General features: G+C 40.7%; 1 protein-coding gene and 1 long non-coding RNA gene across 3 annotated transcripts in view; one reads left to right on the top strand and one right to left on the bottom strand.

The window, feature by feature from the left end:
- The first annotated feature begins 190 nt into the window (after positions 1-190).
- LOC148413662 (C-terminal-binding protein 1) lies at positions 191-13708 on the top strand. Its single transcript, XM_088431424.1, has 11 exons — positions 191-335; positions 3412-3566; positions 5929-6073; positions 6938-7041; positions 7121-7223; positions 7441-7565; positions 7641-7730; positions 7811-7941; positions 8863-8990; positions 9062-9176; positions 9928-13708. The coding sequence occupies exons 1-11, from the start codon at positions 296-298 to the stop codon at positions 10121-10123; spliced, it is 1332 nt and encodes a 443-aa protein (XP_088287550.1). The 5' UTR covers positions 191-295; the 3' UTR covers positions 10124-13708.
- The window catches only part of LOC148413660 (uncharacterized), a 39915-nt gene continuing 26467 nt past the window's right edge, over positions 1644-15091 (bottom strand). The window contains exons 4-6 of one of the 2 annotated variants that reach the window (XR_015867602.1): positions 7096-7181; positions 3439-3574; positions 1644-2313 (exon numbers count right to left, since the gene is read on the bottom strand). This is a non-coding gene — a long non-coding RNA (uncharacterized LOC148413660). Of the gene's footprint in view, positions 2314-2973; positions 3575-7095; positions 7182-15091 lie in introns of those variants that run through there. The other variant, XR_015867601.1, reaches the window with a different exon arrangement.

Genomic DNA, 15091 nt, shown 5'->3' with positions numbered 1-15091 from the left:
AGACAAAAGATGAGCTTTAGCTCTGCCCCTTTTCTACTGGTTCCTACACACACGCACGAACCATCCATTTCACATTCTTCTTGCACTGCCTTGCTACCACAAACAGAAAGGGAGGGATTTGCTGTAGTGGGGAAAGGAAAAAAAGGAAGGGAGGGGGTGAGGAAGCAGAACGGAAGGGCTGAGAGAGGGAGAGTAAAAAGAGAGAGCGAGGGGGTAGCACATGTGTATGCGTTTGTGAGAGAGGGAGGCGAGGAAGCCGCCGCCATATGCCGAGTGGATCCTACATGTGAAAACCATGGGAAGCTCACATCTCCTCAACAAAGGCATGCCTCTAGGTAAATGTGTTTGTGTGAGTGTGCGTGTGCTAATATGCGTGCGCGCGTATGCACGCCTCCCTTCCCCCTTCTGACCCCCCTTTCTCCAACACTACATTATCTTGCTTTGGCCTCGCAAGAATGTGTGTGCGCGTGCGCGTAAGAGCAAGCATGCTGTGTCGGCGACAGAATTGAACAAGCGTGCGCACGCATACACAGGTGGCTGAGGAAGACTGTTCTAGAAAGCGAAACAAAAAGACGTGCGTTTGTGTGTGTCGGGAGGGGGCGGGGGGGTTGAAGGTAGAGCGGGTTTAATGTAAAGGCCCAGCGCGATTTACTGGGGGCCACCACATACGCCCCCCCTCCCTTGGGGAGGCAGAGTCCAAGGTCATGGGATATGCCATCCATCACTTTGGGCTTAGGGAAAAGCAATCGATAAATCAGGCATCAAGCAGCTGAGATTTGATTTAGTGAGAAAGCGATGATCCAGAGCACAAGCTTCTTAGCAATAGCTCCATGACTTAAACTCTAAGATTGGCTTAAAACCTCCACTTTATACCTTATTTTAATAGCATAACCCTGATTTAAAACCCTAACCGGTTGACAAATCCCAAGATTTGGAACACTAATTTTGTTTTGAGATCATAACTTGGATTTTAAACACCAACTGAGGTTCAACAGCTAATTTTAAATCTCAATACTGACTCAAAACCCTGACTTCAATTCCTAACCCTACTTTGAAATCCAAATTGGAACCCTAAACCTTGTCTGCAACATTAACCCGACATTGAAGCCCGAACTAAGTACCCTAACCCTGACTTGAAGCTAAACAGGTTTTAAAATCCCTGATTTAAAACACTAACCTTGATTCAAGACCCTCATTTCATACTGTAAACCTAGTTTGAACTAACTTAGACAACAAAGTCTTATTGAGGCTTGAGTCTCCAATTTGGAAATTAAATGTCCAATAGTTCCCCTTTCGTACTCCTAAAATGGCCTGCATTGCCTTCTGGATCCCCAAATACATATTTACCCGAGGCTCAATTAGTGTTTGGAAAGCATGACACCATTCATCAAAAACAAAACCAAAAAAAAAACATCTGAAGAACTGAGAAGCTGATAGTTTTTCTTTTCTTTATATAGTATGGCTAGCCTGGGCCTGCACTGTGGCAGACTAGTTAGCACAGCCACCTCACATTGTGTGTTTTTTTTCTGGCTCTGGTCTTTCTGTGTGGGATTTGCATGTTCTCATGCCTGTGTGGGTCTTCACTGGACAATCCGCTTTCCTCCCATATTTAAAATATGTGCACTGGAGGTCAATTGGCCACTCAAAAAGTGGGTGTGTTTGTGAGAGTGGATGCTTTGTGTGCCCTGTGATTGGTTGGCAACCAGCTCAAGGTGAACACTGCCCAGTGCCCAGTGACAGCTGGGATATGCTCCAGCATGCCCGTGACCCTTATGCGTATAAGCAGTCAAGGTAAGGGATGGGTAGATGGAAATGGCTTGCCTTTATATCTTCTTGCCAGAAGCTGAGCGCTATTGTGTTTGTTTGCATCTGGCATCTGCATGAAGGACAATTTTTCCTTGCCACATCATGGCTCACAGCCTCAATGTATTGTGGATTTTTAAAGCTTACATTCATTTTTTGATGATGGATATTTCACTTTCACACAAGATTTTGCTGTCAAATTTCCACACATTTACTAAGATTACATGTTAAACTGCAGCTTCAAGTGAGTTGAGCTGAGTCACCTGCTAGACCTGGTTTACAGCCCTTGGCCGTTGATAGCTGTGGTCATGGTTTTGAGTAGTTAGGTCATTCTCCTGTTGATTCTTCATTTAGCGTGTTGGACAGCACATGGATGTTTTCAACACAGCAGAGATGAGCACAAGCTTGATCTTCAGATCAGGTTTCACGCTGGAATCCGATGTCAGCGATAAGAAAGCAATGGCAGGCTGAGATTGTGCTGAGCTGGTGCCGTGCTGCGAGCTGCCTCTGCTGTTAGAAGACAACAGCATTTTTTTTTTCTGTCACTAATTTGGAAGCAGTGTGCATGAAGTCATGCAAAAATGTGACTTAATGCACTTTGATTACAAGTGAAGTCCTCTTTGTAAAAACGGGCCTATTCACAGAATTTGATATTTGGCTTTATACTTGGAATCGCCAATCCCGGATTGAAACACTCACTCGTTTTGAAAGCCCAATTCTAAAGCCAAACGCTTGAATCCCTACTTTGAAAACTTAACCCAACTTTGAGACCTTAATTTAAGCCCATACACTGACATAAAATGAAATTGGAACCATCCATTCATCCTTAATCTACCGCTTTATCGAGTCGTGTCAAGTGGGAAGCCCAGACTTATCTCTTGTGACCACATTGCAATGATAAACTATGACCAAAACTCATCAAACTACTTCCCAAGCCTGCTTAGTACAACACATGCTATGACTTTAGGACATTGAGACACTCATTTGCAATTTGACAGTAAACATATCCCAGGATTGGCAAAAAAAAAAGCCAGTCGAAAGTAGACATTTCCACAACTGGTATTTTTCAGCCAAGGACATCAGACCACAAGAATGAAGAGTCACTTTTCCATTTCAAATATTCTCCCTACAAATCAGATTCATCTGAATATATGAGGGAAATCACCGCTTTACAAAGTTCTTGGCGTGTGAGCTCTTTTAAACAGAAAAACCGAGCCATCTAACGGCGGAGGAATTTGTTGGGTGTCCTCCATCTGAAGGACACGATACAGTTTTAGATTCTCTGGAAATTAGTCCAGTGGAAAGTTGGAGGAAAGTTGTTTGCATCAGGTGTGGAAAATGCCACAATGTCAGGAAAATATGATGACGGCTTAAGACCGCTTCAGCGAAATTCAGTGTGGTTTAACTATGATTGAGAAAACCCATGAGATTCACTTGAACTGAGCTGTGGCAGAGAAGTGTCAAGAAAACTAATAAAAAGCCGCGTGAAAGGGGTTATTCAAATTGATGATATGCATCTTATTCTCAGAATGTGGGATGAAAAAGTAGTATCATTCTTTATACCATCCAATAACAACTACTTTTCAACATTTCTGGTGTGTGTTTTAGGCATTCGTCCACCTATCATGAACGGACCCATGCATCCACGGCCCCTGGTGGCCCTGTTGGACGGGCGAGACTGCACAGTGGAGATGCCGGTCCTGAAGGACGTAGCCACAGTGGCTTTCTGTGATGCTCAGTCCACGCAGGAGATCCATGAGAAGGTGGGTCACTACACAAGAGAAATTATGGCACATTAGGTTCTTGACTTTAAAAATAAACTGCACTTATGGTACAATTAACATATGACATGGATAGCATTGCTATGCTTTTATTTTGAAGTTCTTGCCGGAAGCACAGTCACAACAACACTCAACCAACTGGATAATCGTTGGTTTCAAGAGTAAGCAGAGTAACATTGTGCTGTTCTGAAATCAGTCACACTTATTGAGACTTTTTTTTTGATTGGTGGTTTTGTTATTTTCCTGCTTTTTGTTCTATGTCATGCAGGCAACTAAAAATGCTAGGCAGTCGACCAGTAGACTATGGGCCTCGCATGGAGCAATCCGCATTACATCATCATTTAACCACAGTCATTTCAACTTTTTTGAGCCATCAAGCGACTTTTTGAGGAAGTTTTGAAAATTCTGGAAACGGACAATTCTGAATCACCATTCTCCAGACAGAAAAAAAACACTACAAGCTAATTCAAACATTAAGGTGAAGTGAGTGTCCATAAAGATGTTTTTTTTTTTTTTTTCCACAAGTAGATGGAGTGTTTGATCAAAAAGCCATCTTTGTGTATGTAGACGTGGAGATTCTGAGACTTCCTTCAGAACACGAGATATTCAGCCTTTCTTGTCCACATTCCAAATGGAGTCAACATCAGCTACTTTAACAATACAATCAATTAATTACATCAACTTCATAAAGATTTTCACTGGTGGAGGCAGCACTTTGTCACTGAGCCATAAAATTACACATGTGCAGGACTTAGACAAAACCCCACTAGAACAGGATGGTCACCTCTCTGCATCCAGGCTGCAAATAGAGCTACTACTTGCTAATTTAATCGTGAAGGCTTTATTGGATTTTCACTTCATTACCAAACCACTGAATCAGATTTAGTCTAACATGTCACACTTTAAAAAAAGTTTGGTAAAAAAAAACTAATTACGGACAGCTGGAGGAGGAGTGAAACCACCACCGTCTAATTTAACCATACTTACCTGAATAAAGGAAGGCTCCATTTATGTAGTTTCAATTGGAATTTCACTGGGCGAGGCATTACTTCATCACAAAGCCACCTAATGTGTCTACTGTGTGTAAACTTCCTGCATAACAGGATGTTCAACTCTCCACATCCAGACTGAAAATGAAAGAATCACAGGCTCACTCAACCGCAATCCTCTTTAGAAAGTGATCTCACGGAAAGACATGATAGTAAAGTCACATGTCAAGGTAAAGAAAGCTTCACCACCAGGCCACAAAAATCCACTTCAACAAATAAGTGTAGCAAATATGTGCATGTGGTGCATGTGACAGATACAAATGTGAATACTCGCCATATATTAACTACAGTAGTGATGCAAGCAGCCTATTATGTGCCACTTTTTAGAAACTAACAAACTGAATTTTTGCTTCCATTTAGCCCCATCATCACTTGAAAATGGGATCTTCAGACAGGATAGCTACCAAGTCATAGGTGGAGGATTTAATGTGAACCAGCTATTTGCAATTTTGCATCCAAACAATCAAAAGTAAATCTCAGATATTAAGAGACTAACTCAAAGTCACGCTCGATTGAGGGTCAACTACTACGACTACTGACGACGCTACTTTTGTGAAAATGCATAGCAGGGTTGCGTCTCATTCTGATTGACTGTCAGATGTACTTTCTTTCTCTCTGTGCGTGCTCAGTAGGTCGCAACATGACACAAACAGATGGCGCTCTCGTCAACTGGCCGAGAAGCTGTCGCTTTGACTCGCTAATTGAAACGTGTGTCGTTGACACCGCGGCAACACCCAGGAGGAAGATAGTAGAGGCCTGCAACTACAATGACAGGGCCAGACAATGAATATCCGACATCTACGTAATCCTCCATTCATCTACATTATCCTCCATTTCATTCTCTTGATGAATCCACGCTGATGAGCAGGCCCTTGTGGACTCTTTTTTTGTTTTGTTTGTTTTTTTTTACTAGACGCAGGCTCCTTCAAAGCAAAATGGCTATTTCCCTGTTTGATAGTTTGTCTTGCGTCTCGTTATAACACGTTCACCCAAGTTTATATTGATTGGTGAAACTGCTGTTGGGCGCTATTTTTTTTTTAATTTAGTTTTTTTTACAAATGTTGATAGAACACTACTGAATAAGTCCCTCTCATCAATAAGACAGGAGAACATCATCATCTGTGTTTTCATGATGATATTCAGGCAGTGCAAACAACTAATAAAGGCTGTTGTATTCAAACGCAAGATATTAAGACGGTGCAGGCAGCCCATCCATTTATAGAAATACATTCGTCTGCTTCCTATTTTATACTTAATATGGCCCTGTACTAATACTGGGCATTCTGTGCTCGCAGGTGCTGAATGAAGCTGTAGGGGCGTTGATGTATCATACCATTACTCTGATGAGAGAAGACCTAGAGAAGTTCAAAGCCCTTCGCATCATTGTGCGCATCGGTAGTGGCTATGACAACATTGACATCAAATCTGCAGGAGAACTTGGTGAGCCTTTGGCACCCTTTCACACTACTGTTTTTTTCAATCAGACTACCACGGTATCAAAGAACTGTTTGATGTTTAACATCTGACAGTTATTTCTTGTGGTTGTGGGTGGTAATCCTTGGAAAGCTAGCCTTAAAATGACATTCAGTTCCAAATGTATCTCCATACGTAATTCGTGGACTGGAGAAACATTCCAAATTGGCTCAGACACAAAGAAGTTTTAAAAATATATTATACGCATTAAGAAAAAGTTGACCAAGTCAGGGGTGTCAAACAGTTCAAATGAAAATGTCCCCCTCGAATCTGTGCCTGAACCATGCGTGTGCTACCCTTTTCTACAGGAACTTCTCTTGTAGGTGCACGCAGTGTTGCAGTGGCGGTCACAGAGATAGATCTGTTTTTCGGATTTGGTCACGTGAAGGTCGTAAGCTGAACTGTTAGGCACTGTGATATAATTTTCAGATTGTTTACGGCAAAATTGATTTGATAAAAACAGTTGGATTTTGCTGTTTAATTCATATTCCACAAACACACAGTTTTGATCAGAATGGCGTGTTTTGACACACGTACAAAAATATAATCATAGGGAACATTTTTGACATGACTTGCCTTTTAAAATGTATCGCTGTATGATATCCATTCAACGGTTATATCCAACCAACCATAACAATTCATGGACAACAGGAACAATCCAAATCTTGGTTCAGATATTTTCTGCTTACCCCTCCAAAGATTGGGATGGAAGATAAACTTATTTCTCTGTGACATTCCATTTAAAAGTGATACCGAATTGTGCATCTCTGATTGCCAGCTCAGGTTTCCATGAAGCTGTAGCTAAAATATTCTCCTTCTGTATTCCAACAGGAATTGTTGTGTGTAACATGCCAGCTGCCTCAGTGGAGGAGACAGCTGACTCTACGATGTGTCACATCCTCACCTTGTACCGACGCACCACATGGCTCCATCAGGTCTGTTGCTTTTGACTTAGAAAAACATAACCCTATATTCATATGGTTACTCACATTCTGTTATGCGTTATAATAACAGGCTCTCAGGGAGGGCACACGGGTCCAGAGCGTTGAGCAGATTCGTGAGGTGGCTTCAGGAGCTGCAAGGATCAGAGGGGAGACATTGGGACTGATTGGACTAGGTCAGTCAGGGCGAAAAGCTAAATGATGTACATTGAGCTATAACTATGCCCAGCTACAAAATATGCAAACAGTTGATGACACCCCCCCCCCTTTTTTTTTTCCTCTCAACACTTGAAATGTAGATAAATAAATAAAAAAAAACTATCTGGGATTGAACATTAAGCCTCTTGAAAGATGTGTAAAAATGTCTCTTTTGGATTGAATGTGTGTATTTAGGTCGAGTGGGCCAGGCCGTAGCCCTGCGAGCAAAGACGTTTGGCTTCAACGTCATTTTTTACGATCCCTATTTGGCGGATGGCGTGGAAAGATCCCTGGGCCTTCAAAGGGTCACCACGCTACAGGTATTCCTTGACAACATTTGGATCTCGGTTTATTTTTATTTTAACCCGATGTTTATCTTTTGGTTATCTCCTCAGGATCTGCTCTTTCATTCTGACTGCGTATCGCTGCACTGCAGCCTGAACGAACACAACCACCACCTCATCAACGACTTCACGGTCAAGCAGGTGCCTAACCAGACCTTGATTTCATTTCACTTTAATTGAACAGAAATGTGAGAGGACGCATGGCGCCGTGTGTTTTCAAGATGCGTCAGGGGGCGTTCCTGGTTAACACAGCGAGAGGGGGTCTGGTGGATGAGAAGGCCCTGGCCCAGGCTCTGAAAGATGGAAGGATACGCGGCGCTGCACTTGATGTTCACGAGACGGAACCTTTCAGGTAATCCACTCTGGTTGGTTGTCATAATTACTTGTTACCTGAAAGTATTTACTTAGTATCTGTGATTTGAGCACTTTAAATAATTCCAGTGTGTCAAATCGTTGTGATGGGAAATGGCATTTAAGATTTTTGTCAAGTAAAACATTATTTGCCTTGTGATGACCAGAAAGTTATAGATTTTATATAAAATTTTGATGACATTTTAATGGTTCAACAAAGTTTTGTTTTGATGTTTCTTCTCAACCTAAAAAATAACACACAGGCGCTGCAGGACTTTGAAGTCTTTTCAAATATGCTGCTTGAATTAATGCACAGAGACTAGATTTGCAATGAAACACATGATCATGTTTTTATCTTCAGGTTTCATATTTCATTCCACATATTTAATTTACATCTCATTTCAAATAAACAAGCATAAAAGAGGGAATTTGCGGTAGCGCTCGCATGTTGCACTGATTTGTCACATCAGTAGGTCACAAGAATGACAACATTGACATTGAGGAGGGATCAAAACAAGATTCTTTTTATTTTATTGAGGGGTTAAATCATTGTTTTAGGTCGCTTAATGTGACTCGAATGATTTTTTTTAAACATGCTTTTTTTCCTACTAGATTTGAGTAAGTAAATGTTTCATTTATTTTTCTAAATCAAAAAAGAATTCTAAATTCCAGTGGACCTTTGCATACTCATGACTGTGCATATAATTTATCAGCTCTACTGTGTTTGTTTAATAAAGTAATTGGTTAAGTATAATTAAATGAATTATACATAATAAAATGAAACACTTTCACATACCTGCTTTGTTTTTTTGTTTTATAATTAACTTTCTCATCATCGACATTAAAAAAAAAATGTGGCACTTGAACATAAATGTTTTCGCCCCATTATCAAATTTCACACTGTGTGTTTTTATTTTTGTAGTTTCAGTCAGGGTCCCTTAAAGGACGCCCCCAATCTGATATGCACCCCTCACGCCGCTTGGTACAGCGAACAGGCCTCACTGGAGATGCGAGAGGAGGCGGCAAGGGAGATCCGAAGAGCCATCACAGGTTAGGGCCGCCTTGATTGCCAGATTTCTAATTAACGTGTTCCATTCCAAAATGATTCCGTCTGTGTTCAGGCCGTATTCCGGACAGTCTGAAGAACTGCGTTAACAAGGAGTTCCTGACTCAAAACAACCACTGGACGACAGTCGAGCCGGCAAACATCCACCCGGAACTCAACGGAGCCTACAGGTAATGGCACACCGTGGACTGGTCATTAGGGGCGTGCCAAAACTTCGCTTTTCACCAGCTGTTTGTTTACTACGATTTAAATCGATATCATGCGTCCCTAAATCGATATTATGCATAAAATGAAATCGATCCGCTCCCTTTCGCTACGTTGGAGGCACGCTGTGCCGTGACGCCCGTTCTGGAAAGTATAGCAAACAATGGAGGAAATTCAATTGCCCCAGGCCGCGAATGTGCGTGCGACGTTTCACACAGTTGCTAACAAATAAGATTTGACTGCCACTGATCTACTGATTGTGCAAACATTGAAAGAGGCTTTTCCTTGTCGGGGTCCCAAACGTTGACGCCGTGATACATATTTTGCCGTCTTCCGCAATAGAGTTCAGTCATGTCTTTTTTTTCCTCTTTCCCTCACAGGTGACTATCCTTGTTCTAATGCACTTTTATATATCTCATGCATGCATGTGAAATAAATGCGCTAACACCAGGAACAAATAATATAACTGAAAGCAAATGGTTAGTTCCACAAAATCTACTTTGAGAAAAAAATAAACAACCTTTTTTTAAACCCGTACATTGGCTAGAAACCCTTAAATCCTAATTCAAAGCCATAAGCCTGGCCTTTGCAATGCTAATTTTAAACTCTTAACCCTGGGGCGAACCCCTGACTTAATACCATTATTCTTGCTTTAAAATGTCATGCTTCTTCTGGAGCAAATGCCTAACCCACTCCTCTCCTTTCTTCCCTTTATAGGTACCCACAAGGAGTGGTAAGCATGACCGCCGGGGGCCTCCCGCCACCCGTGGAGGGCATCGTGCCCAGCGCGGTGCCCGTCGCTCACCCTCTCCCACCGGCGGTCGCGCACCCACCGCACACACCGTCGCCCGGACAGAACACGGTCAAGCCACCAGAGGGCGACAGAGAACAGCATCCGAACGAGCAGTTGTAGTCCAAAACCACAGCGGGAAAACAAAAGTCCAGTAAATAACTACTGATTCCAAAATTACAAGACAGTAACACCCGGTCGCTTGTTGACACTCCAAAGAGAGCCAAGAAGATGACACTGATGGTCAGGAAAAAAAAGGAACAAAGAGTTTGGATGCTTATTTGTGCTAAGACTGAGAGAAAAATAATCATTTTGACTGTTGTGTGTCCAAAATTTCCCTTCAGTCTATTTTTTATTTCCTGTCATTCATTGGATGTTGGAGCAAAAAAAAAAAAAAAAAAGTAATAGAATCCGAATCTGAAATGAATGTGCGTTGTACAAGTGGGCAGTTATTTTAAACCAGTGTTTCCCAACCTTTAAAGTGTCATGGCTCAATATTTGATCTGTGGAAAATCTTACGGCACACCGAAATGAAAAATGTCACAAAAGGTAGATACAGTGGTACCTTGACTTAGGAGTGCCCCATTTTACTTTTTTTTTTTGAAGTTATGACTTAAATTGTGACACACGATTTGAGTTAGAGCCGCTCAAGATGAGTGAAAAAATGAAACACTGTATTTAGAGTATGGTAATGCACTCAGTGTGGCAAACAGAGCAAATCGCTGATGCGCTTTCAGCTTTTCAGATGGGAATATCAAGTTCAGAATGTATAAAAACCCTGCCACGATTTGGCTTTAGCCACTGGTCTTTTTACTCAACTGGTAGGTGGACTGCAGGTTTTTACTTTCTGGACCTAGATTTTTTTTTTTTTAAATAGAATGTGTTTTATTATAAATTGGGTTGCTTAAACAATCAATTGAAATACTAAAAATAAATATCACCAAAATTTGGATTTAAGAGTACAGCACTTAAGCCCCCCCATTTATTAAAAAAAAAAAAGGTGGATTTGAAATTTGAATGTGTATACAGTAGATACTTGCTGTTTGTCACCATAATAATCTATACACAGGCATTCTTGGTAACTTTTTTTTATTTAAGGGAGAACATATATGTGGTTTATCAATTTTGTAAAGCATTTATAAAGCCCTAAGCATTTATAAAGCTGTAAATAATGGATTTTGTTATGCAAGAGCTGGCCTGGTCCCTGTCCGAAATTCTAAATCAATTTGTTGGTTTTGGTCTACATGGTCAGAGGTTTTTGGAGTGGACGTGGACAGAATAATGGCATTTCTATTCATTACAATTGGCAATATTTATTCACCTTGTGCGTGAATTAAGATACAAACTCAGTTACAGAGTAAATTCAACTTGAATGTCAAGGTACCGCTGTATAATTGAAATAATGACCTTGTCTTGTTGTACCCACAAACATAAATTCTCTGCACATGTTTAGTTCAATACATATCGTTCAATACCATTCTGCCATCAAGTGGAAGCACATTTAATTAAGTTTTCTGCCCACTGTACATAGTCATCGTTGTTGTAAATAATAAATGGTGAAAAAAAAATGGGAGGAATCAGGGTGGAAAATGTTCACACCTGATGATCTTTTGTGGCATATCAGGCACAGAGGTTGGGAATCACAGTTATAAACTGCAGGCTGTGAGATTGCCGGAAAAGCACGAGATTAATCTGTGAGATTTTTCTTTTAACAAGCCACCCTGAAAAAGAGGCAGCTTTTTTTGCACACCATCTCAGGAACTTCAGTTTCCGCAGCTGGTCTACTGTTGGCTTCTTTTCCTGCCGTTTAGTGCTTCTTTTTGTTGTCCTTGAGAAAAGCTTGCCTTTTTTTTTTTTTTTTTTTTACAACTTGAAGTGCTTGGGTTGTTTGCTGTAGTTTATATGGAGCGTGCAAATATCCGGGATCGCACGGTTGTATAGGTGGCGAAATGCTACGCTTGTCATTGAATTAATTTTGTTGTTGTTGGGAAGATGTGAGGTGATGCACTAGGACTCCGTACTGTAGCAGACTTCAATGTGTACAGTTAAACATGTACAGTGCCCCCCACCCTAGCCCCTTTGCGGGTTCACCTAGCGCAGTCCTGTCCTGGAACGTATTTATCATGGAAATCTGCGCTTCATAGCAAAAAAACACATCCTGGTCTGAAACCAGAACCCTTGTTCGAAACTCGATTATCCAGGCTTGAAACCCTAATTTGAAATGCCAACTTAAAATGCTATACCTGCTTTGAACCTCTTCTTTTCCGTGATCCGGAGCTTCTACTGTCAATACCACAGCTTTGGACTTCAGCCCTAGGTCCGCTTCTTTGCAAAATGATCCAAATCATCTGCTTCCTACCATGGTTTCACACTTTAAAGCCTTTTTATGAAGCAACCGAGTGAATAGCACAACGCTCCCTTTAACATTTCATGATGGGTCCTTACTAAGTGTACCGTTTGGCCACCGCCGTGCTCTTTGTGTCCGTATGTGTATATACCGTGGTGTTGTTTTTCTGCCTGCCTGTGTCAATGTGACTTGGTTTGTATCTGTGTCTAAAAAGCGGCGCTGTGAGCTTGAGAGCTGGGTTCCTGAAGGCATCGTCACCGAGGATGTGTTCACATGCGTCAGTAGAAACGAGCTGGGGTGCTTTGCTTGTTTGTTTGGCCGGTCAAGCATTGAAATACATAGACCTGGTCTAAGTTCATCTGGATTCAAAACTATACGGTCACTATACTATTCATGACTTCTTTCTGCCCTTACAATTGGACCAAAGTAACATATAATGAGGCATTTTCTACATTTGAAAACCACCTAAATTGAACCAAAATGACCCACAGCACCTCAACCCGCGCCCCAATTATTATTATTTTTAAAGCTAATTTGAATCGGACAACGTGAAATTTGGTAGTTATGTCTGTCACGAGTCAACTTAAAAAAAAAAAAAAAGATGCTAGGAATGGCACATTAAATTTTCCATTTTAAGAGCATGTTTGCCTACACTGAAAAAAGAAAGAGTCTCATTTACCTCCATCTGACAATAATGAATTTAGCTCATTTATAGCAACTTGCAGCACTAATTGTCATCTTTAGAGTCCCACAGATTACACATAAAAAAAAAAAAAAGCACAGTTGAATTTCCCAATCTGGAAGTTTGTCCAAGTGACGGTGCTTTCAGGATCCCACTCCAGAGCCAGCATTTTAAGGAGTAAACAGTTCACTGTTGCCTACCCGTTCTCCTTCACGCCGAGGTAGCAAGCGTAGCAACCAGGGATGGACATTTCACATAGACATTATCATTTTTGTTTCATAGCCAGAGATGAGTGCCAAGTTCTCACTGGTCCAAAATACGAAACGTGTACAACGTGTAGGGACTTGGGGATTCTGCAAGGGATTCCTTTGAACTACAAATTCCTCACAAGATGCCTGTTACCTTTGCTGTTTCCATGGAAACCATCTCAAAAACTCTTTGTCATTCAAGAACAAAACAGCACTTTGAAATTCCTTCCCTGGTAGTGACACACAGTCCACTGTTGCCTACCTGTTTGTCTTCTCTATGGTTAAGTAGTAGGTGTAGCAATATACAGTACATATATATTCTATATTCTACAGTAAATATTATTTTTGGTCAAAAAACTTGATGAAAGATGTTTGTGACTGTATGCATTTGTATGAATTATTTTAAAATGAAATAAAACCGTGAATGGTGATGTGGTTTGATTGAAGTTACTTTGTCAACTAAAACCAGATTACAGACACAGTCGGAATGATCTTGGCCTTTCTGAAGTTACAGGCTGCAAGGATAACAACCCAAAACACTTAACTTGCACTGTCAAAAGTGTAAAAATGTCTGGTTCTTCATCAAACCAAACATAATTTTCTAAAATACCGCCTTTAACCCTCGTGCGATATTTTGTACAATCCTGGTGACAACGAGTCAAAGTTCAACATGGCATGACCACTCAGTTGTCACACCGTTAGGAGTGTGCAATCCCTTGGTGAAAATATAGTGAGGATAATGTGGAAGAATATGGCAGAAAAATACTCAAAATACTGCACAAGAGTTAAAAGTGGCATCCGTTCATCTATCATTTTAACCACATATCCATACGAGGGTCAGGGGCAAGCTGGAGCCTATCGCAGCTGTCTTTGGGCAGCGTACACAAATGAACTGAATGCCAGGGAAATTGAGGGTGTCCAATATATGTACCCTGCATGTTATTGGAATATGGGGTGGAAAACTGAAGTGTACGGAGAAAAGTCACTAAGAATAACAATGCTTTCACCATTATTATGAGATTTAACCTTTTTCCAATCTATTGGAACAAAAAGGAAGCTTAAATAATGGGTGTTATTTATTTCTTGATCCTTGGAGTATTATACTAATACAAGCTATGCTAAAAGCATGTCATAATGCTATTTTAGACACCCGGAAACTAAATTTGTGAGGAAAATATCCAAACATTTGACACAATACAGAGTTACAGTTTTTTCGTTTAAATGTAAATATAAATTTTATGTTAGGAAGTAGAAGATCCACTAGAGGTCACTAGCGGCTACACTGTAAGCAGCCTTGAAATTCATGTCATCTGATTGGCAATATTTCTTTTTACGTTGTAGCCCAAACTATCCTGTAAGATGTGATGTAAAACATTTTGTTCTTTGGTTTTCCATTATACAGTCATGCACACATTTATGAAGTCAAAACAAACGAAGGTGCACAACATATTGACTGAATAGTAAGTTGGTTTGTTTTGGGGATGGTTTAACATGCAATCCATAAAGTTGTTTAGTGTACCAGAGACACATTAATTAGATAACAGATGTTTCATTAGAGTGAGTCAGTAAATACAGCAACTTGTTTCAAGGCTAATACTATGAAAACATCAACAACAAACAGGCCCTTAATGAAAGGAAGAAATCATGTTGTGGCCCCTTGAATGGCTCACCTCCACCAAGGTTACTTCAATTTACTAAGAAAGGCTGACCAACAGCTGGAAATTCAAAATGTTTTTCAGCTGAAAAAAAAACCTTCTGCGAGTGAAATGGGAACCAGATGCAGGGAAAGACTGGTTTATTTAGCATCTCCAAGG

The sequence above is a fragment of the Hippichthys cyanospilos genome, chromosome 13 (genome assembly GCF_059441005.1).
Source record: "Hippichthys cyanospilos isolate Australia breed blue-spotted pipefish chromosome 13, RoL_Hcya_1.0, whole genome shotgun sequence".
NCBI lineage: Eukaryota > Metazoa > Chordata > Actinopteri > Syngnathiformes > Syngnathidae > Hippichthys > Hippichthys cyanospilos.
Note: the sequence above shows the minus strand (reverse complement) of the source record. Positions and strands in the feature narration are given on the sequence as shown.